Source organism: Varanus komodoensis, unplaced genomic scaffold (genome assembly GCF_004798865.1).
Source record: "Varanus komodoensis strain SLA01 unplaced genomic scaffold, ASM479886v1 scaffold8, whole genome shotgun sequence".
Lineage (NCBI taxonomy): Eukaryota > Metazoa > Chordata > Lepidosauria > Squamata > Varanidae > Varanus > Varanus komodoensis.
Genome location: NW_025336481.1, coordinates 12535518 through 12558144, shown reverse-complemented (window position 1 = coordinate 12558144; position 22627 = coordinate 12535518). Strand labels below are relative to the sequence as shown.

Sequence of the window (22627 nt, the reverse complement as noted above, 5' to 3'; positions counted from 1 at the left end):
TGGGAAAAACTTCGCTTTCTCCTCCACAATTGCCACAGGTGCCTCCAACACAGGCTGGGGTGCTCACTGCAGCAACATGCGCAGGCGAGGCCTGTGGGGCCTGCATCTCTACACATCACCCCCGGGAGATGCTGGATGTGCACAAGGCGCTGGTATCTTCCCGAGCACCCTCAGAGGCTGCCACATTCAAATAGCAATGGCGAACACCACTGTCATGTACTGCCTAAGCAAGCAGGGCGGCACATGGTCCGCACCACCTCACCAACCATCCAGCATCTGGGACCAGTTCATAACCTGGAACATCACCATCACAGCCATCTACGTGGCGGGCAGGCTCAACGCCCTGGCCACCACCCTCAGCTGCATCACCTCAGCACCACATGAATGGGAGCTCAGCAGGGACCTCCATGACACACGGGGCATGCCTGAGGTAGCCCTGTTCACCACGTTCCAGAATTCCAAGTGCCACCACTTCTGTTCCAGGGCAGGACTGGGGACTAGCTCCCTGGGGAATGCATTCCTCCCCAAATGGGAAGGCACACTAGTCTACACTTCCCCACCTTCCATCTGATCACCAGGGTGATCTCCAAAATCCAGAGGGACAAAATGGACTGTGTCCTTGTCACCGCTGGTGGCTGAGACATGGCTTCTTGTCCTCCACCTCTCCAGAAGGAACATCTTCCACCTGCCACAACACTGCAACCTGATCTTGTAGGACCAGGGTTGTGTCCTCCACCAGAACCTGACCACCTAGAGATAGCCGACACCGCTGCACCCCTCCCACCTGCTTTCTCCACCATACTGGAAGTGGCCCTTAGGTCCTCCACCTGCAAATTTTACCTACCCAAATGAAAAGCAGGTCAGCAGGGCTTGATGCCTCCAAGAACTCCACAGAACACATTCTCACCTATTTGCGGACCCACTTCAGTGCAGACCTCACCCCATTGTCACTGTGGTGACACCTGGCGGCCATCTCACACTTCCACCCCCCCAGTTAGGGAGTCGTCTTTGGACGTCATACACACAAGTCCCTGCAGGGCATCCAGCACATTGCCCTGCCCACCTGCCCCTTCACCCCATTGTGGAGCCTGTTAGTGGTCCTCCAGCCCATCACCAAGAGGTCTTTCAAGCCTCTGACAACTACGGACCTATGGCTCCTATCATGAAAGACAGCCTTCCTTGTTGCCAGCATGTTGGCAAACTCTCAGCTCTGCGAGCTGACATACCCTGCTTGGCTTTCTACAGGGATAAAGCAGCGCTCTGCCCTAATCCTCAGTTCACACCTGAGGTTACATCTGCATTCCACGTCAACCAGGACATAGTCCTGCAAGCCTTCTTCTCCAACCCCTCTACACCCATAAAAGCCACATGCACCTCCTCCGATGCCCACAGGGCACTTGCATTCTACAAGAGGAGAACTGCATGGGTTTCCTGCTCTGACCGCCTCTTTGTACACTATGAGGGCCAGAGACAACTGATCTCCTCTCAGAAACCCTCCAAATGGGTATCTGCCTAGCATATGCGATGGCAGGCCTCAGACTTTCTGCATGTCCATGGGCACAGTCCACACACGTGCAGGCCACACTGACCACCCTCCTAGCCAGTATCCTGCTCCAGTGCAGAGCTGCCACACGGGCCACCCTCTTGACCACCCACTACCAGCTGGACATTTGTGCAAGACAGGACGGCCCCTTCAGCAGGGTGGCGCTCTCCTCAGGGCTCCAGTGACAACAGCCTCCTCTGTCCTATGTCGGGTAAGCTTGTTAATCACCCATATGTATGATTACAAAGAGACCACAAAGAAGAAAGGCAGGTTGCTTACGTGTAACCATCATTCCTGGAGGGGTCATCTGTGCATTCAACCTGCCCGCTCCCCCACTGGCTGTCATCAGCCAGCCATGTCTTCCATCCCCCTGGGACACAGGTCTCAGCCAGGGTCAATACTACTCTCTCTCTCTTTCTTCCCACCCTTCAGCTGCCAGGGACTCATGGCAGTCTGGAAGGCTCCTGAGGGACTGGGTTGGCTCCACCCTTATATACCCAGGAACTGGAAGAGGTGTGGCTCCCACCCACCCCAGCACACTGGGTTGTTGAAGTTTTTCTCAGCCCAGGCCTTGTGCAGGCACCAAAGCCCATGTGTGTGATGCACAGAGACCACAAAGAACTGTTTGTCCACTGCTTGACCTGGGGAGTGTCAAGGAGTTACAGAAGGCACACAGCGTTGACCACTGCAATTCAGGACACACAGCAGCTTCAATATGCATCTAAATTGTCCTACTCACTTTCAAGCATATCTTCAAAAGGAAAGTTAAGAGACTTGCTTTAAAAAATAGTGTTATGGATCTTCGGAGGCAGAAGGCAGAAATCCCCATGACACATGGGCCCACATAACCAAACATGTACACCCTCTTCTATTATAACCAAGGGCCTACAGAGTGGGGCTGATTCAAGGCCGAGGCACTGCAGGAGGAAGCGCCTGCCACCCTTGCTGCTTTTCTAGAGCAACTCTTCTTCAGCTAGATTCTCCGCCACTACTATACATCTGCAACTCTGCAGGGGACATGGAGGGAATGGAACATGGGTGGGAGGCTCTGCAATGTCTTGATAGATGCCATTGCTGGGTTTTGTCCATGAATAATGCATTACTATGGCGCGAATTATGCACCCAGTGCTCCCAAGGCCACCGTGTTTGCTTTTCTTGAGCAAACATAAAATGAACCACCATGGCATGGAGTTCTGATACCCAGTGGGCACTGCTTTCAAACCCAGATGCACAATGCTGTTCCAGCACCATATGAAAATGCATACTTGACTAGAGTAGGGATAGGGGCCATGCCATCATGTGATCTAGGGAGGTAGAACCTCAGGTATGGGGTTCTAATATGGACTTCCAGGATTCTGCAGATAGCCCCATTCTCCAGGTCCCATCAGCAATCTGATTATGTCCATATTTCATAAATAAAGCCTAGCAATCCATGCTGTAAATGCAAGGTCACTAAACGATATATCTTTAATTAAGGAAGAACAAACACAAAGACACCTCAGGCTTATCTCTGCAGCCATGTGGCCTAGAAACTTTTATTATTTATTATATTCTTTCCACATAATCAGAACATTCCAATGTTCTGAACATTTTTGTATGAATTTGTTACTAGTTGTCTATATTAAAAGAAGTCTCCAGCAACTAGCAGAAAGCCATTAGGGAGGGACAGATGGATTTCCCTAGAAAGAGGATTGGAAAGTTTTGGCTAAGCCACTGAGAAGCCCCCTTTGTCATAAGTGCAAGGCTGTTTCAAAGGGTCTGGGGCTAATCATCTCCCTACGGGAAACCCACAAGTAGCACCTAAGTGCAACAGCCCCTACGTGCTCACCTTTTCCAACCATGCTGCCTCTTGGTGGACCTGATTTTTCATCATCAAGTCACCGATAGCCTTCTCCTCCATGAATTTGTCTAATCCCCCTTTAAAGCCAAGCTGGTAGCCAGTACTGTAGCTTTGTGGGGGTACATTCTTTGGCTTAACTATGTGCTGTGTGAAGAGGTGCTGCACATCTGTGGCAAATTGTCTCTGATTTGGTAAGAAAGACCAAGCACCTGAACACCTAAAGCTTTCAGTTTGCTATCAGAGCAGGCAGTCCGTCTCCACAGAGCACTCTTGTCCTTGGCTACCATGAAGAGGGGCCCTTGAACTTGTCCATCAACAGCACTCAACAGCAGATGGGCAAAACACACATTCAAGATGAAGACAGAGGCAAACCCTGGATTGCTCCAGGTTTAGCTGGATCTCCCAGGGTGAGTTTGACAGAAAGCACACACCTAATGCCTGCATACCTCCAAGATTTGACACCCTAAAGCTTTCTTGGTTCTTTGGTGTCTTAGAGCGGTTCTGGTTTCGCTGTTTGCCTCCTGCGGAACGGATGCTACGCAGATGCACCTCTGTGGCTTTGAAGAAGGCCACTGTGAAGGGCTGCTTGTTCTGGGGGCCATGCCTTCCAATAAGACCAGCCAATGTAGGATTGATGCTTTGTCCTGAGGAGAGAGGGGGGGAAACCACATTAATTCCAGAGAGGAATGTTATTTGCTTTCCATTTATACCGGCAAGAGCAGACTCGCCTATAACCAGGCAGACCCACCTACAACCCATGTCCCCCGTTTCCCACAGCCTTCCATCTGTACAAGGACAGCGCAAGACTTGAGTCCTTTCCCTAATGAAGCTTCTTGTGCGTGTAATGGCTCAATGCAGGGAATTTCATTTTGCGTCTCAGCGTGCAACAGCTGAAGCGAACGCTTCCACCGAAACTTACATTACACTAGGTCAGCTTCAATATTAGATTTCCCTGCTTTTTATTTTCTTTTTCTTTTAAGAGGGGTTTCTTTGAGTTCACCAACCTATAATTTGATGTGATCCTGTAAAAAGGAACCATAAAACCAAGCCCAGCGGAACACTAAATTCTCATTGGAAGGTTATTAGCTTAAAATAAAATGCTTAGGCTTAAATGAAGGCTGATGCCGTTCCAGAAAGATTACAGTGGAGGGCTAGCAATGGCTTGGGAGAGATTTTGTTTACTGATGCTTTCATTTAGATTTGATGGGCAAACTGAATTTGAGAATGTCAGGCTATTTGGTCAAAGCAGCAGATCTACACCTGGGCTGATTCCCTCCCACCCAGAAGTCCATGGTAGTCTTTCCCAACCTTACTTTCTTTCAGAAGTGTTGGACTACCAACTCCCATCATCCAATCAGGACTATGCTGGCTGGGATGATGGGAGGTGCAGTCCAGCTCTGGAGATTGGGGAAGGCAGGAGGGGTGTGTACAGAAAAGCAACCAAGTGGTCAGCAACTGCCTGGTCGGATTCCTAGTTATACATGGCCAATACAGACAGGGTGGCTGCTTTGGAAAGCAGGAAAAAAGGAAGGCCGAATTAAAAGAAGGCACCAATTTATAGAAGGTTTCTGCATACAACAGAGGGGAAGACTGGCTGGATGAGCTGGCGCCTTCCCAGTCAGTCTACTGTCCAAGCACCACTGAAAAGCAACTTTGAAGCCCCATATTTCACCATTTTTAAACTGGACTTGAACTGGACAGTGCTGGAAATAGAGGACTGTTTTCTGTAAAACCTGACACCAAGCCACCCTAAAACCAGGGATGGACTCAAGTATCATTTTGGCAGAAGGGATGCATAAAATGGTAGCATGCCCTCCACACACATACACTGGCCTAGGGATGCCAATGATGAGATAAGTGGCATATAAATATTTTAAATAAATAAATACATGTGGTTTTAGCGCCCCTTGTTTATTCTCCTTGCATTTCTGACTGACTACCAGTACTGGCTTCCCAAATGGTTGGGATCTATGCCCCTGCTTATTATGGTGTTCGTTCACCCCTCCAGCAGACCCTCCCTCCTGCCTATGCCCAAGGTATTCTAGAGCATGTAGTTCTTGAGAGGGCATGTTCTGGAGGGAATCCAATCTTGCTCTTCCTCAAACTAGCTTAATTGCACCCACGCTGTCTCTTCCAGAAACAGGCCTGAGCCAGTGGCACAGTATGCAAAACCTTGCTTGTACAGATCTATCACTGATTCTGGTTTGGCTTTACCAAATCTTATAAGATGTGGTTATTTTATACACACCCAAGATCACTGCAATGGGCTGCATGTGCAGTTGCCCTTCAGGCTGCTCCAGAAACTGGAGCTCATGCAGAACAGCTGCCCAGCTGTTGTTGGGAGCATCTGCTTTTCAGCATACCACTTGTTTTGCACTGGCTGCCTATGCACTACTAGACCAGGTTTAAGGTCTTGGTACTAGGTTATACAGCTTGAAACAGTGTAGTACCAGGATACCTAAGAGAACAGCTCCTCCAACCTGGCTGGTCACTTAAATCGTTGGATGGCAAGCTCTTGGTGGTCCTGAGGAGTTCTGACCTGGCTGGAGGCCAAATGCCTTCAGCACAGTGGCTCCATTTCTTTGGCACTCCTGGCCTCCGGAAGTCAGGCAAAGACAAATCAAATTGTTGGTTTTAAAAGCCTATATAGTTGGGGGCTTATTAAGCTGAAGAAAGTTTGGAGTAACCAGCACTAGACCTTTCATGAAGGACATTGAGCTCTGTACAATTCTAGTGTGGGAAAATACTTCTTTGGCTCAGAACATGTGCTTTCTGTTCATTAATTCTAAGTCTGTGCCTTGTGGAACTGGCTCTGATTGGTAGATCTTGGGGTTCTGGGGAGAAACAGTATATCCCATGTGCCTGAAGGGGCAAGGCCTCAAGTCAGGAGTAGAGCATCATGTTTGCAAGCAGAATGTCCCAGGATCAGTCCTTGCCTACTTCAGCTAGAGCTCAGAGGGAATCCAGCCTGAAACCCTGAGGAGGGTGAGTTGACTAGTCTAGCTAGAGCAATGCTCTCAACTCAGTATAAGGTGGCTTCTGTGCTTTTGTGCATCTCCACCAACCTTTGCTGTAGCAGGTTCTCACACACTCAGATTATGGCGTAGCTCGTTAGGCTAGGTCCTGGCCATTATGCAGGTTCCTCGGCAAATCCCAGCCCAAGGAAGATTTACACTAAGACTTCAGACAGAAAGGAAGAGTGGTGTTACACTAACACCCCCTCCCCCAGCAATTCAGACTAAGAGTTGATATTGATTTCCCTCATTCAGATGGAAAGAGGCAAACATTCTGTTTTCTGTGTTATGCCTTGAAGGGCATCTGATGCAGAGTTCCCTGTGAGCAAATCCCATTAAACTCAACAGGGCTTACTGCCAAGGAAACGTGCATAGGTTCAGGCTGGAAAAGCTTTCTTTACTTTCCTCAGTAATGAGACAGACAGGATGTGAAGCAGCATGTAAGAAACCAAGTAAACTCTTCAAAGTCAGCTGTTGCTCTGATATATTGTCAGGGAAGAAAGCATTAGAGGGCTTAGAAGATGACAGAGTGCCCGAGGCTAATGAATTACTTCAGCCTCTCTTGCGTTGCTTCACTTTATCCAAGTTTCTAAGTGTAAACAAAAACCCTTTAAAATTCCCTTTTTTTGCTATCGTTGCTGGATCTAGTTGGCATTAACTCAAAGGAATTGGGATTGCTGTTATACATGAACTAATGGATTAAGTATAGCTTCAACCAACACTTCAGAACAACTTTGTCTAAGCTCAGCCCAGGTCTCCATGAAGCATCTGAGATGGAACAGGCCATACCAATGCCATCGCTTGCATCTCTTCCTGGACCTAAGCTACCACCCTGCACAGCTTTCTCTGTTCCTCTTGGTCCTCATTCAATCTTATATGAAGAACTGGGAAGTCTGTTTCTGGGGTCTATTCCCCCAGGAGAGCTGGGTCATCTGAATACACAAAGAAATGGCACATGTGCTGCGATTTGGGCTGGGAGGTCACCAAGATGCACAGGATGTTTGAGTTGAGCTCTATTCAGATGTTCCAATCCAGCATTTCAAAGATGACTGGAGAAAGGGGCAGGGCTAGTCCCACCCCGTCCATCATGCTCCACGCATGGAGACTTTCTGACTTTCTGACAAGTCTCTTGCATCTGTGCATGCTCTCCATACAATTTGGAATCCAGATGTTCTAGGATACTCAAAGCTTATCCATCTCCAGGTTGAACTACTGCAGCATGAAGCCTGTGGAATACTCTCCAGGTATGCTACCCCTCCAATTATTTTTTACTGCTGAGCTGGAATCACTTTAGAGTGCAGCCATCTTCATTTTACATCATTTTTTCTGGACACAAACAAGAGCCTTTTTGAAACCCGTAATTGGCGCACAGGATGGGATGATCCTTTTCAAGATCCTGGCACAACAGGGAAGAGTTTTTAAAAAATTCCTTCCCTGAATGCTTCAATCGATATTGTATCCCCCAGCGCTTACCTTTTAAGTTAAAAAATTATCTGACAGAGCTACATGCTACCTATTGAATGCCATGTAAGGTTTGACCCTGAAACTTTCTTCCTGAGACTTCAGTAGGTCATGCCCATCCATTTCCAAGTTCTTCCTGGAAATCTTGAGGGCCAAAGCCATGCCTTCTTCAGAACCGATGAAGGCTGAAGTGGAAGTCCTTGCTACAAAGCTTCCTGTGGAGCTGCCCCAGCATGTTCCCTTACTGATCAGACTCCATATTTAGCAGGTAAGGAAGATGAGCAAGCAGAGAGCCAGAATGCAGTGTCAGGAGGTAAGGCATAAAGATACTCCATCTCTAAAAACTACTGGTCACAAAGTCCATGGCAAAGGCTGGAATGAAGATTCACTGGCAATGCTGTTTTCTGAAACTTACCATCTGTGCTCTCCACTGATAGCTGCAAGCCAAGGTTATGCTGAGGGTTTACCACCCAGTGATTGCTAGTTGCAGTAATATCAAACACCAGCCAACCTTCTTCTGCAGCCCAAATTGTCCGAGTATCAAGTAAGGACAAATCTGAATCCCTAGAAAGATGAAGAAGAAAAAGAAGAAAAAATATGGCAAGATGGGTGTGGGAAATAGCTTTCAAAACTACTAGAATGTTCACAAAACAATTAAGGGCACCTACTAAATTGGAATGCATTATCTTGAGAACTAACAGTCAGTATGCTTAGATCACAATATACGGGATAACCCCAAGAAATAATATTCTTTAAATGTAGTTTTAAATGTAGTTTTTAACATTTTGGAAGGTGCTGCATATACCTCCTAATTAAGAGGGGGGGAAACAGAATACTTACTTGAAGTAAAATTATTAACCAAATTGATTGACTGATTTCTAAATACATCCTCCATCTATTAGGAACTTAAAGTAATGTACAGTAAAAAACCTAAAACTTCCATAAACCACTACAATTTAAAGCAACTGAGATGAGTTTAGTAGTTTGTTTAACATGAGAAGAGCCATGCTGAATCAGTCCAAAGCCAGTGTGTTCTGACAGTAGCCGACAAGTAGATATGTACAATACCACTGAGTCCGTCGTGTCTCCAGCAATTGGTTTACACAGATACTGCCCACAATGCTGAAAGTAATATATACCCATTATGACCAGTGGCCACTGAAAGCATTACCTTTTCCAAATTTGTCTTATCCCCTTAAAGTCCTCCAAGCTGGTGGTCATCACTATAATGCTACAGGTGCCTAGAGTAGGCAGGATATAAATTAGGATGATGATGATGATATGTGCTTACAAATTCCATAACTTTATCCATGCAATGAACCAGTTCCCACTATCACTGCAGGCCAAAATGGCTTATTGAAGTCATGCTGGGTTGCGCCACATAAAAGCACCCATCATCCTTTAGTGGGAAGCTGCCATGGTTTTGCAGGCAACAAGACTTGTTGGACGGGGAACTTCCAGAACAACTTTACAAAAGGCCATGAGTTACTGGAGGGTTGTTTCACCTTCCGATAAGCCACGCTGCCTGGTTTTGGATGGAGTAACCTGCCACAGCTATGCCTGAATAGGCAACCTGGAAGCCATGGGTGCCACGGCTCATCATGGATTACGGATGCCCCAGTGGGTTGTGGGTGATTGCATGAACCAGTTTTTACCACTGAAGAGAGTGCGTTTACAAGCAAATGAAGTTGCACAGGAAATGGCACCACTGTTATTTGAGTTTCTCAGGGGCTGAATACCAGAGCTGGGTAATGGTGCAGGCTGTGGAACATCCAACCACATGCACTGGCTTCTGGAGGTCTGGTCTATCCCACTGCAGAAGCTGAACAAAATGTATAATAAATGGTCCCACTTTCATATGTGCTTTATGCCATGAAAATAAAAGGTTAGATGGTGTGGTTGTTTGTGCAAGCTGGATAATTGGATATGCAAACATACCGGCTTCATTTAAAGGCCAGTTTTGCTGATTTGCATGCATCATCTTGGCAACATCCTGTGACAACTTTGCATAGATACTTGCATAACTAATTACATTGCAACTGTTTCAACAGAGACAAAGATAAGACCATCTGTGTGGTCATGAGAGAGGCTTAGGGTTATTTACGCATTCTTGCAAACAGTGCTCTTCTTTATTATTTGTGAAGTGCCTAAAAAGGGAAGATGGTATACAATAAATGGGCTTATAATCTAATTTGGGTAATAAGGACACTTTTAAAAAAGCAAAATTAAACTAAAAGCTGCTGGAGAAGGCTAAACAGAATTGGATATATGTGAGTTAACCTTAGAGCAATGTTCTTCTGAAAAAGGACAAGAATCATGCAAATAAGTATGAACTGGTAAGGAGTACCATGGAGAGATGTAGCAATAAGAAATGAAAGTGTGAAGACGTATGGGGCTTAACAAGCAACAACAGACTAGAAGAATGCAAGAACACAAAGGCACAGATGGAGAACGCAGAGGAATAAGAGCAGGGAGAGAAGCAGAAATGAGGGGGAAGAACCAGACTGCTTTTAGTTCCCTGAGTGGTCATCTGTGTGTATGCAGTGAGACAGAGGACCTCTCAGAACAGCATTCTCTAGCTTGGTCCTCTCCAGATATTCTGGACAACAACTCACAACAATCCTAACCTACATGGCCAGAGGACAAGGAATCTGACAACTACAGTCCAAACTATATGGAGGACAACTGGGAAGGGCTGATCTAGGTTAAATTCTGATGAAGGTATCACTCAATTCTACTGCTTTAATTCAAAGTTGATCCATCTGGTTGAAGACTACAGTAACATCTTTAGCCACTAGTGCCAGGCTTCATGGGAGACAGTTTCCAGCCACAGCAGATTGGGAGGCAAGGGTCAGCGGTGCCCGGAGTCACCAGAAGAAGTGCCTTCAGACTACTGCCAGCTGTGTCAGACCAAGTCCACTCACTGGTATGCAATCAATGCAGCATGCAGTGATTTGGGTTCACTAATTAAAACCCAAACATTAAACATTACATTATGAAGACAGCCATGGTTATTGGGTGGTATATAAATGAAATAAATACATAGAATAAACCACATGTGACCACTCTAAGGTATCTCTCTTCAAAGAAAGAGCTGCCTCTGAGAATGATTCTGTTTGTGTCTTAACTGCTCAAAGCTGGCACCTTAAATGGACTTTTAATAATAAGCAGCAGCATCCACACACTCCTTAGCAGCATCTGGCTTTTTTTTTTTTTTTTTTGAAGCTGCCAAGGTGAGCAAAGAAATAGCGAAAGAAATGGAGTGCCTTCCTTGTTCTTCTGTGCAGCTAGAAGGAACCTTCTGCTGAGAAGGGGAAAGCCATCCAGGAAACTGTTCTAGTGCACCACTACGCCTGCTCGAGTCACAGAGGGCCTTCTAAGCATTTGGAGCCTCCTTCAAAGGTTCATGCATGAACTAGCTCAGAAACCGGGAAACTATTCCATATAGCAGGTGTTAGATTGCAGGCCCCCCAAAATCCAAGCAGCCCTTGAGAGGTGATTTAAAAGAAAATACAATTGGCTTGGGCTTTCAATGCATGTCGCAAAAATCCTTCTTTGCTATTCATCCGTTAGCATTAAGTTTCAAATTAGTTTTCTGATTCATCGTCCAATCCATGAATTGGTCAAATTGGCAGGAAATGCACTTGTTAGCGGCCTGGAAGAAAGATGTATAACTGCTAAGCTCAGCCAGTCAGTTTGGATATTGATGTGCTCGATTCTCAGAGAGACGAGTGTTAATGTCTGCTTTGCCTCTTTGTGAGGAGGCTATAAAACATATTGCTATATCCTAATGACCCAAACTGCATTTTACAAATTCAAAGATCAAGAATGGTTGTTCAATGTACACTTAAAAAAGACATAGATAGCTTCTTTTATGAGAATGTAAGAAGAACCAAGCTAGAACAAAGTCTCCACAGTTGCCAACCAGGTGCTTATGGGAAGCACCCTAGCACAGGGGAACAGATGTCTTGAGGACTAGCAGCTACTGATCCCTGTGAAGATGTCTGTTTCCCTTTTGAAGTTGTCAGAGTTGGGGGCTGCCACCGCAAAGGGCCAGAGGATTCGAAGCTCAACATCCCAGGGCCATATGAGCCAAACTGTGCTCACAAGGCATCTTCCTCTATTCCCTGAGCCACAGTATGAAAGCCAGGGCATCAGACTGCCCTTTTCTCCCTGACAGTACTTGCATGGAAACAGACAATGTTTTGAGTCATGAAGACCGCACAGCTTGTTAGCCAGGTTTTTATCACTGAGAGTCTGCTTAGGGCTTTCAAAATCATAACCAACATTCGACCAAGCAATTCCCACAGGAAACAAGGATGAGAAGGCATTGCTGCTGGACTCACATACCAACATCTGATGTGAACTTTCCAGAGGTGAAGGACTTTTATGCTTCCTTTACAGCCTGACTCAACCATCTTTCTTTACCCACAAACCACAATTCATGAAAAAAGTTGTTTAATGGAGCCTAGTGGGAGAAAGCAACCACTTCTTCAAAGTTACTGCTTTTATTATTAACCTTACTCAGAAAAAGGCAGTCCTTAAAAAAATTATAATCCCATGCCGAAACGAACACATGACGCATCCAAGTACATATCATGAGTCAGCCTGGGAAATTGTATAATGCATTTGTTTTCCTGTAGTCTGTTATAATCCTGTACAAACAGCAGGCATGGAGGGGAAACCCCTGCAGCAAGAGAGATCAAAAGGAGTCATCCTTCCCACACACATTTGCAACTTTCCTACCCAAGTGTCCGATAATTTACTGTGCAGCAATAATGCATTAGCACTCCCTATTCCAGCTCCCGATGAATGCTAGAAGAGGCGCGTCCGTAAGCATGGAACTCATTCCAAGCAAAACAACTCATTTGTTCCATTATTCTTTTTCTGCTTACAAAAAAAAAGACACGATTTCTTAATCCAATGTCGTGAAGGCAGAAGACACAACACACAATCAAACCGAGGTATGCCTGTTAATAAGTTACTCAGCTGAGGAAAGCCACAGTAAATTGCAAGGGAAAGAACGCATTGCACTTTGCTTTCCAGCAAGCACAGAGCAAGGTTGGGCACTTGGCAAGGTCAGAGTCAGGACCTGAACTTTCCATTCATATTTTACATGCCCCAACCAAACCCTAATGAAGGCCTTGGAAAGGTGAGCCAGATCTCAGAATCAGGACTTCTACTATCCATTACTGAAGCCTATTGCAAGAAGCCACCCAAAAGCTTTGGGAGCCCTCTTCAGGACTAGGGAGGTGGCAACACTGACCAGCAAGGAAGGCAGTCAGCAAATTGCATCCTGGGACAGGGCTGGCTGAGAATTTTGTTTCAGTTCACAAATCATGCGATGAGCTAAAACTGGTCAGAAACAAACATGGGAGTGATTCAAAATGAACTTTGAAGTGAATTGTGGAGAATTTAAATGAACTCAAAATTCGCTGATTCTTCCAACCAAGCCTGGGGTGCTTCCAAATGCCTTATTTATTGTGCAATCACTCTGAACTTTTACTGTGCAATTGCTCTTGGAATTGTATAGGTGGTCCAGAAGATACAGTCTTCCTCTTGTAACCTCTTCCCCTCACTTCTTCCATGTACATTTTTTCTTATCACAGAAAATAGATTAAAGAGAGAAAGACAAACTAACTGATCAATGTCTTTTGATTGAAACCCTCCATCTTGCATGGACAGCCAGTAAGATATACTGGCATGTTTGCATGCAATGCCAGCCTGCCGTCGCCATAAACCACAGAGGGTTGGTTGTACAAAGAACCTGCAGTGCAGCTAAGAGACAGCTGGACTTGCAATTGGCTACTCATCTCTCCCTCCCTCTCCAGCCTTTCTCTTTGGTATCCCAAGGGACTCTGCAAGAGGACCGAGTTGCCTGCTCCCCTACTGTGAATGCTTTCATACTGGTTTTGCTCCTGTCACCTGCCCCGAGATAGCTTTCCGTGGCTGGAAAAACAGTTTTTACTACCTCTATTGCTCACGCTGGCTGCCAATTAAGTCTGGGCCCAATTTAAGGTGCTGGTGATGACCTATGAAGCCGAAACAGCTTGGGTCCTGGATACCTGAAGGAGCGCCTTCTCCCCTATGTGCCCTCCTGCCTTGAGATCTGAGGCAGAGGTCCTTCTTCGGGAGCCCTTCATGAAAGAGATTAGGAGGGTGGCTACCCAGAGGAGGGCCTTCTCTGCAGTGGCGCCCTGATTGTGGAATACGCTCACCTGGCACTGGCGCTTTTTTCTTTTCAGCACCAGATAAAACCCTTTTATTCTCCCGTTATTTTAATGTGTAATTGGTTTTAATTGTGATTTTATTGTGCTTTGCTGGATGCCACACTATTTTTATCTGTGTTTGTTGTAAACCATCCCGAGACGCTAGTAATGGGACAGTCTATAAAAGCTTTAAATAAATGAATAAATAAATTTAGCAGCCACCAACAGTCACTTCAAAGTGCCCAGTGGCACTCTGGAGATCTCAGTGGTTAGGACACTCCTTTTTTTGGCAGGGCAGCACCCACAAGGGGCACAAATATTTGCTTCATTTACTTTTTTGGCCACCCTTGTGAGTGTAGATCTGTGTAGTTCTATCAGTGCAGCTGCCCTAGGGGGTCCCTGCTGCCAAAGGGCAGCTAGTGATAACCTTGTCCACTAAGCCAAGGAGACTGAAAAAACAGGTTTCTTTTCCTTGTCTTGACAACTGTCAAAAGCTAAGCTGTCAAGGGAAAGCAAAGGCATGAGAGGTCTTGTACAAAGAGTGTGGTGCGATGTATACTGGCCTCCCAGGAAGTTCTTCATCTTTTTTCCTGGCTATACTCAGAGCGTCTACTCACGCTGCACTTTCCTCCATGAACTCCAGCTGCTCAGGAAACAGCAAAACAACATTTCAGTCTCTTTTCCAGGTAAAGGAGTTTTGACAGTTAGATATCAAAACCCTGGGTGTTCTTTTGAATGAGATTTTGACAGGGGACTATGGGTATATAAATGGATGGAAAGCACCAACCCAGATGCATTTGCAAAGAACAGTGCTCTTCCCAAGCAGCAACATCACCAGTTTCTGGAACCCACAAAGGACTCGGTTAACTATCTTTGGCCAATGTGATCACGGGTTCAGAAAAAACCCTACAACAAGCTATGGGTAGTCAGGGTAGTCTAAGGATTTATTTGCATGTGACCAAGTCTCTGCAAACGAAGCACTACAGACAGAGCTTTCCTATTCGTTCACATCATCTCAAACAAGTTTATTTGCTTATTAGATGTTTATCCTGCCCCAAGAGTCAAAAGAATCAGTTTGTTCATTCATGTAAATGCAGCTAATGTGCACTGTTCTGAAAGCATTTGCTAAAGAACGGTCTATAAAAGCTTTTAATTAATTAATAAAATTAAAATAATTGAATAAGCCCAAAGCAATGATTGCAGTGTGATTGTATCGCAACCTGGTTGGGTCTTGCTTTTTTCATTCTGAACTGTGACCGGGGTCTTCCATTAGCCACTCACCTTCCTGTGTGTTCTTGGAGGACCTGGTAGATTTTGATCTGGAATGTTTCATTATAAGCACGCTCTCTGATGTAGTCCTTATAAATCCGAAACTCTGCAGCAGTCACTGCTTCACCTTCAGGGATTTTGGAGAGGTCAAACCGGAACTCACGATGACGGCTGCGCTGGTGAAACAACTCCTTGTCATGCTCCACTGCAAAAGAAAAGGCAACACATTGGTACTCATGCTTTTAGTCAACCCGTAAACCATCCTATGCCAGAATGAACTTCCTTTATTAGGAGAGTGGTATGTCTGTGCTCAGGGACAACCCGCTGGGGAGAAAGGAATATACAGCAGGCTAAAAGGAGGTTTCCCTCAACAGTGGAGACCCACCACAGATGCAGGAAAATATTTAAGGTACAGGACGTTTGGTGGTCTTGGCAGGGGGACAGGCACACTGGCTGGATGGGACCACGCACCGGTGAGAACCACTTAGGAGTATTCTCTGTTGTAAGCCATTCCTGCAAAGCAAGGCTAGGCAACCGGATGCAGTCAAAGCATCTTGAGGACAACTCCCATCACTGTCAGTGCATTGTCACTGAGTGGAAAAGGCCCGAGTTCACAACCTGTCCGCCAGGCTGCCCTCTGCACCTAAAACGTATCGCAGCAATGCAGCTTGGTGGCACCAGAGCACAGATATCTATGGCAAGGTCATCTTTTTCTAGGAGGAGACAGAGCTGGAGCAGTAACCAAAGCAGATGAAAAGCATTGTTCGCCACGGATGCTGCTTGGCATGGAGGGCTCTGTCTAACAACAGGCTGTGAAACTGGTCCTCAAGGGGAAGGGAAGTCCTTACAAGGGCAGACCAAGTACCCCGCCCCAATGTCATTATTGAAATCATGTTAGTCCTTTAAATTGCTTTACATTTTGCATAGTAATCTTTATGCTGTATTTTATGTAGTTGTATGCTATTGTCATCCATTTTTATTATGCTACTTGTATGTATAAATTGTTGTGAATTACATGGACAGAGCTTTGGGACGCTACAGAAAGGGAAGAGGAAGAGAACAAGGAAAGAGCGGACAATGGAGCAGGAGGACAAAGTGCCACCTATCATCAATATTTTTATCTTCTCTGGACAAAATTTCATTTTGCTGGCCTCATTCAGTTCACAGTAACTCCACGTACCTGTAAGAATGCCTTACTGATGTAGACAAGCCCATGCTACCGAATGTGTGGGGTTTTGTTTTGTTCTTACAAAAAACCCTGATGAGGCAGCAGTGGTAGACTAGACAGAGGAATGACGTAGGGAAACAAGTAGTAAGTACAGAAGGAAAAACATGCTGAGCGCTATTTTTTCCAGCAAAGGTCCTACAGCTGGCCACATCACCTCTGTGACTCACGCACCAGTGTCCACTGCTCCCATTGCGTCGTATTGCTTGAGTCATGCAGGAGTGGTGGTGAACTTGAAGGGCACATCATGGATCTTAGTAATACCTTTGATTCACCCAAAGCTGGCTGTGTGGCTGTCTGCTTCCCATCCTCTCCAGAGAATCCATACACAAAAAATGCTTATTATGTTCCTTGGCCTTGCCCATCAAGAGCCAGATGAAAGCATTGATCCAAAGCTAAGCATGCCATGAGACTGAGGTACTCCATGCACCGCTTGGGTATAGTAAGCATCACATCGTAAGATGAGTTATACTGGCTCACATCAAAGGCCTGTTTAGTCCTGCATTTAGTACTCCGGGCTGTAGTTCCCTCGTAGAACACATGCTTTCCATGCAGAAGGGCCCAGGTTTAATCACCATCATTTCCAGGTAAGGAAAGAAAAGCTCCTACCTGAAACCCTGGAAAGTTACTGCCAGTGCCAGTCAGCCTCAACAGTATTGCACTAGATAGACTAAAGAGCTGCCTCAGTAAAAGGCAGTTTTCTGTGTTCCTATTCTGTTTACACAGTGGCTAACAAAACATCCAGGGAAAATTGACAATTAGAATGTGAGTGTAACAATACCCTCCTACTCATGTTTCTAGTAATGGGATAATCCCCCAATACCAGAGGTAATATAGAGTCATTATTATCATTTATTTATTTATTTAATTTCTATGCCATCCAATAGCTGGCGTTCTCTGAGCAGTTACAGCAACATTAGTCATCATGATAGCCTTGTTCACTATTACCATTTCCTTTTTTAAATAACTGCTTTTTCTTTCCACGAGGGGGGTTGAGTTTACACTCCCAAATCCCACAAGGCTGTTCCAAATTCTCAGACAACCAAACTTTCTATTTGATTCTATTTATTAAAATACCTTTATCCAGCATTTCCTTACTTACCTACTTTTCAAATGTATATGCTGCTGAATAGTCCAACAGCCCTATCTAAGCAGCTAACCAAGTTAAAATGCATTAAATACAATCACTCAATTATACATTGCAAGGAGGGGGGAATCAGGTGGACTTCTGCAGGAAGCCCATTCCAAAAGTGGGGGGCAGGCCCTGAAAAGGCCCTTTTTCTAATCCTCATCCCCTTTACTCCCTTTAGGGGTAATTCTTTCAGAAGGACCTCATTCCCAGATCTCAATAGGCAGGCATGAGTACATTGGAAAAGGCAGTCCTTCAAGTAACCAGGCCCCAAGCCATTTAGGGCTTTGCATGTTAAAACAAGTACTTTAAATTGGGCCCAGGCCTCAACCAGCAAGCAATGTAATTTATACAGAGTAGGTGTTGTGCAGGCACATGAACTGACACCCAACATTCAGCCCTATTTTGGACCAGTTGAAGACCATCTTCAAAGGCAGTCCTATGTAGAGCACATTGCAGTAATTTCATTTGGATGTTACCAGCGTATGTGTAACCGTGGTCTGTCTCTGTCTGTTCAGATAAGGTCATAGTTGTCATATTCCCTGCAGTTGGAAAAGGGCACTCCTGGCCACTAAGTCCACCTGAAACAGCAATGGAAGTATTGGGTCCAGGAGCACACCCAAGTAGCAGACCCTGTTCTTTAGGGGAAGTGGGACCCCATTCAAGACAGGATAATGGCCATCTAATCCATCAGAGAGATCATCTTTAGATCATCTTTTTTTCCTTGCAAAAAAAAACTGGTAATAAAATCTTAAAACACAGCAAAATCAAATGTCAGTAGAAGCAAATAAAAAGCAGCAGCAAAAGCAAACAGCACAGAGGTAAAGACAATTTGCAGGCTTTTCATTCATAAGCATTTCCAAAGCACAACAATCAAACAAGGGTCACAAGACATATGAACTAAGAATGCTAAGATATGCAAAGTCAGATCTGAAAAGCAAAAGTTCAGAAAGTCTCTGATAGTGTTTTTCCAAGCAACTATTTTTTTTTTTTTAAACGAGGGTAGTTGTTGTTCATTTGCTGTCAAGAATCCAGATGTTTTCCTCTGAGTTGTGCTTGTTCACATTTTTCACATTCTAACTGCAATTATTTGTCCCTGGGCTAATGCAGTTCCCTTCCTAACACACCTTCCTTGGAGACCACCACAACTGCAACTCTGGAGTGCAGCGTAGAACATAGCGGCATGTTGCTGGCACCAATGAGACGGAGTCTGCACATCACTGATGAGACCCCTCATTCCGGTGCCATTCCCTAAGCATGCTAAAGTCTAGGTGCATTGCTTGAAGTGCGCCTTCAGGGCTGCACTCAAACCAAAATAAAGCATGAATCACACAGGGTTCGGGAGAAGTGACTGTACCAATGTGTGTATTTAAACTCGGGCATGACCCAGTCACACAGGGAAATGGCAGGGATATTAAAAGCCAAATGGGCACATGCGCAAGGATTTCTGCTCTCATGTAGTTTACTTCTACATAGTCCATCATCCCAGGATTACCGTTTTTCAGGGGTACTCCATATATTTCCAGTACTGGAGGGAAAAGTAGGGTTGGAGAAGAGGCTGGGGAGAATTCAGCCATTTGAGCAGATGTGTTTAGCACCCTCCCACCAACAACTTTTACTCTTAAAATCTGAAATTTAAACAGCCTCTGTTGTCATGACATTACATTTGGTCAGCAGACAAGGATTTAATGCAGATGTAGATGTCACTTTGTACAATAGCTTCTGCTCTTGTAAGACTCATAGAGTTAGAAGGGGCCTCAGAGATCATCTAGTCCAATCCCTGCTTAAAGGAGGCTCTGCAATTGGGCTGCATTTAATTATTAGCCATGCCTAATTCTCTCTGACTATTTTTTCTAACTTGTGGAAGGCTGTCTCACCACAGGGTAGTACCACCCACGAATTTTCTCCCTAGGGGTTGGCAAGAACTAGTTCCCCTTTGGAACATGAGCACCTTGCATTGTATGTGGGGGGGGGGGGGCATTCCTCCCATTTGTGCTCAGAGGAACAGGGAGGCCACCAGTGTTGTCATGCGTCCCATGGGAATGCAGATGCGATCACATTGGGACCAGTGCATGCTCTTCATTATTTTTGTAGGTTGGGTACCCTCTAAAGCACGCTCTTTGCTGCTTTACTCATAATTAGGCTGGGTAAACAGTATTTCACCCTTTAGGTCAGAGCTGATGAAATTTTCTCCCGCCAGAGGGCCAAATTCCAACCTGGAAAGGTCATGGGACCTGCATTCCATGAAGGCTGGGGTCACAGGGAAAATAGGCAGGTCCAAGAATGTACCACCAGCCTTCCAATCAACCAGGTTCCACACCTGCCGTCAATTCTCGAGCTGAGGATTTTGCAGCCTCTCATGCCCTGCACATCTCAAGCCAGACATTGCACCCCTCCCTGCTTCCTAAGCCGCCATTTTGCATCTCCCACCCCACTCCTCCATGTGTGTAAGAAGGCTCACTGGGGCCAGTGCTGGGAGTGCAACACCGTGCAGTTAGCTAGTGAGGAGGGTTGGAGCCCTCTGGCTCCTTCTCAGCTTTCCTCAGTTTTTGCTTCCGTTCAGCCAGTGCCCCAAGTCAGATCCTGCTCCAGCTCCAGAGTAAGTGATTAAAAACAAACAAACAACCAGGGTGTCCAAATCAGGAAGATTCAAGGGATGAATTTCATTCAAAGGTTGGAGGTTGTCTCTCTTTGGTTGTAATCCAGTGGTGCCTAGACAGCATCTGAGAGGCTGGGGGTTATTTCAGATTATTCCCCTCCCTCCTTGAAATATTGTCGCTGGCTTGGCAAGAAGGCCTGTCTGGCAAAACTGCAGAGTGCACGGAGGAGGTGCGGAAGATTGCCTCCACCATTCCTCCCACCCTGGAGGAGCAAAAGCCTTCGAGTTCAGAGGCTCCCTGTGACCATAATAATGTTGCCCCTTAAATGCATATTTTCACATCCCATGAACAGTTGTGGAGGAAGTTAATCTAGGTAAAGTCAAGACTAGAGAGGACAGCTATTTCAGACCATGTAACACGGTGTGGTGACAGCAACTAACTTAGATGGCTTTAAAAGGGGACCACACAGATTTCATGGAGGACTAGTCTACTGATCCTCTATCTCACTCGTGGGCTTCTTGTAGGCCTCTGACTGGCCACTACGGAGGGAGCAGGACTGGACTAAAAGGGCTTTTGGTCTGATCCAGAAGAAGTCTACATTTTTATGTACAGAGATGCACTCTTGTACACAAAGCATCCAAATAGGATTAGGCAAGCAATGTATTAAAATGAAGCAGCTCATTGCCAGAACATGACCTGTGTACAAGGGATTAAGTGGAAAGCCATTGTAGGCCTCAGAATATTATTCCATCCACATCCACCTTCCCTTCACACCCCCCACAATGTTTTTAACTTGACTCAGCACAGATTGCTCAAAGAAAACCATGATCCAATCCTGACTGTGTTGCTCGTATGTACCCACGGGAAAGCTTCTTATCTTCCTGCCAGCTTTCTCATCTGCTAAAGTAGCAATACCACTTTGTGGGATGGGCTGGGAGAATTCATTATTAAACCCTTTGAAGATTAAACAAGTTATGTACGATGCAAGCACATATTTATTCAAAGTGAAACGGCCTCACTGGTTTCCTCCCAACAATTCCCAGGAAAATACAAATTAATACCCTGCAGCTAAGCTGACAGAGGAAGCCTCCTTATAGTGGGTTGAAATGGGAACCTGCTTTATAAATAGGTCACGGTATTTGTCCTTCGAGCTTTGAATTGTTGGCTTTGGTGCCAACAATTTAGAGTCTTGGGCTCCTGGAGTCCTCCAGGCCACATCAACGGCCACCCAAGACTTTAAACTGAAGGTGCCAGGGGTCAAACCTCTCTTTCTAGCCAGAACTTCATTGAAAACCCAAAGCCATTTCTTCAGGGGGCAAGTATAAGGAGCCATAGAATGCCAAAACACTGACCCTACCAATACAGAGGCCATTTCAATAAGCTGGCTGCTTCCGTTATCATGTATAGAATGCCAGTATGAAGCAGTGGTTCAAGCGGTGGACTGAGACTTGGGAGACCAGGGTTCTAGGTCTCATTTGGTCAGGAAGTTCGCTCAGTGACTTTAGGCCAGTCACTAATTCTCAGCCTTACCTACCTCATGGGTTGTCATGGGGATGAAATGGAAAGAAGGAAGAGGAGATGTAAGCCACCCAGGTTTCCTTTCAGGAAAAGGTGGATTATCAACTGAATGAATAAGAGAACCACTCATTCCAGTTGCATCTATCTGCAAGGGACAGATCCTGGTTTATGGTCCCCATCACTAGTAAATCTCAGGTAATGTTCTTGCTGGTTGGGGATGCACAGGAGTCCTCAAATACTGGCTTAGCTTCATAATCAACCCTATTGTTGTGACACTTTGTGGCCTTTATTTCCATCTTCTATGACTCAGCCTCCTTCTCAGAGTCTACAGGAGAATTATGTTCTTCAGAGGTGCCATCAAAGGAGTCCTCAGTGCCTACCAGGACTGGATCGCCTGGTGCGATTTCCCTGGAGATGCTAAGAGTGTCAGTGGCAGGATGACATTTGAGGGATCTGAACTGCTATCCACTGTGTCATCTTGGCTTAGGTTGGGAACATGATATCTGCTCACCCAAGGGTTCAATGTCTTGTTAAAATTTCAGTGGTGCAGTTCTGTTCCTCAGGGTTCAGTGTCCTCTCCAGGAGCTTCAGAAGTCAGCTTTCTGCATGAGGGTGCAGGTCAGTCTTTGGTGCACAGGCATTTTAATATCCAAGATATTTCTGGTGCAGCATAGGCCCAGACCAGACAGAGTCCCAACCCAACTACCTCACATGGCTATTGATTGACAGCAGGTGGAAGAGAATTATGTGAGCCACTTGGAGTTCATTGGAAGAAAAAGGGTGGGATATAAATCTAATGATCAAGTGCAGTGAGCATTA

The 22627-nt window shown here is 45.6% G+C and overlaps 1 protein-coding gene across 1 annotated transcript in view; it reads right to left on the bottom strand.

Moving 5' to 3' along the window:
• The window catches only part of BMP7 (bone morphogenetic protein 7), an 84800-nt gene that overhangs the window by 5779 nt on the left and 56394 nt on the right, over positions 1 to 22627 (bottom strand). The window contains exons 2-4 of the mRNA XM_044455779.1: positions 15349 to 15541; positions 8274 to 8422; positions 3830 to 4027 (exon numbers count right to left, since the gene is read on the bottom strand). Of these exons, the coding sequence (XP_044311714.1) occupies positions 3830 to 4027; positions 8274 to 8422; positions 15349 to 15541 (540 nt within the window). The remainder of the gene's footprint in view (positions 1 to 3829; positions 4028 to 8273; positions 8423 to 15348; positions 15542 to 22627) is intronic.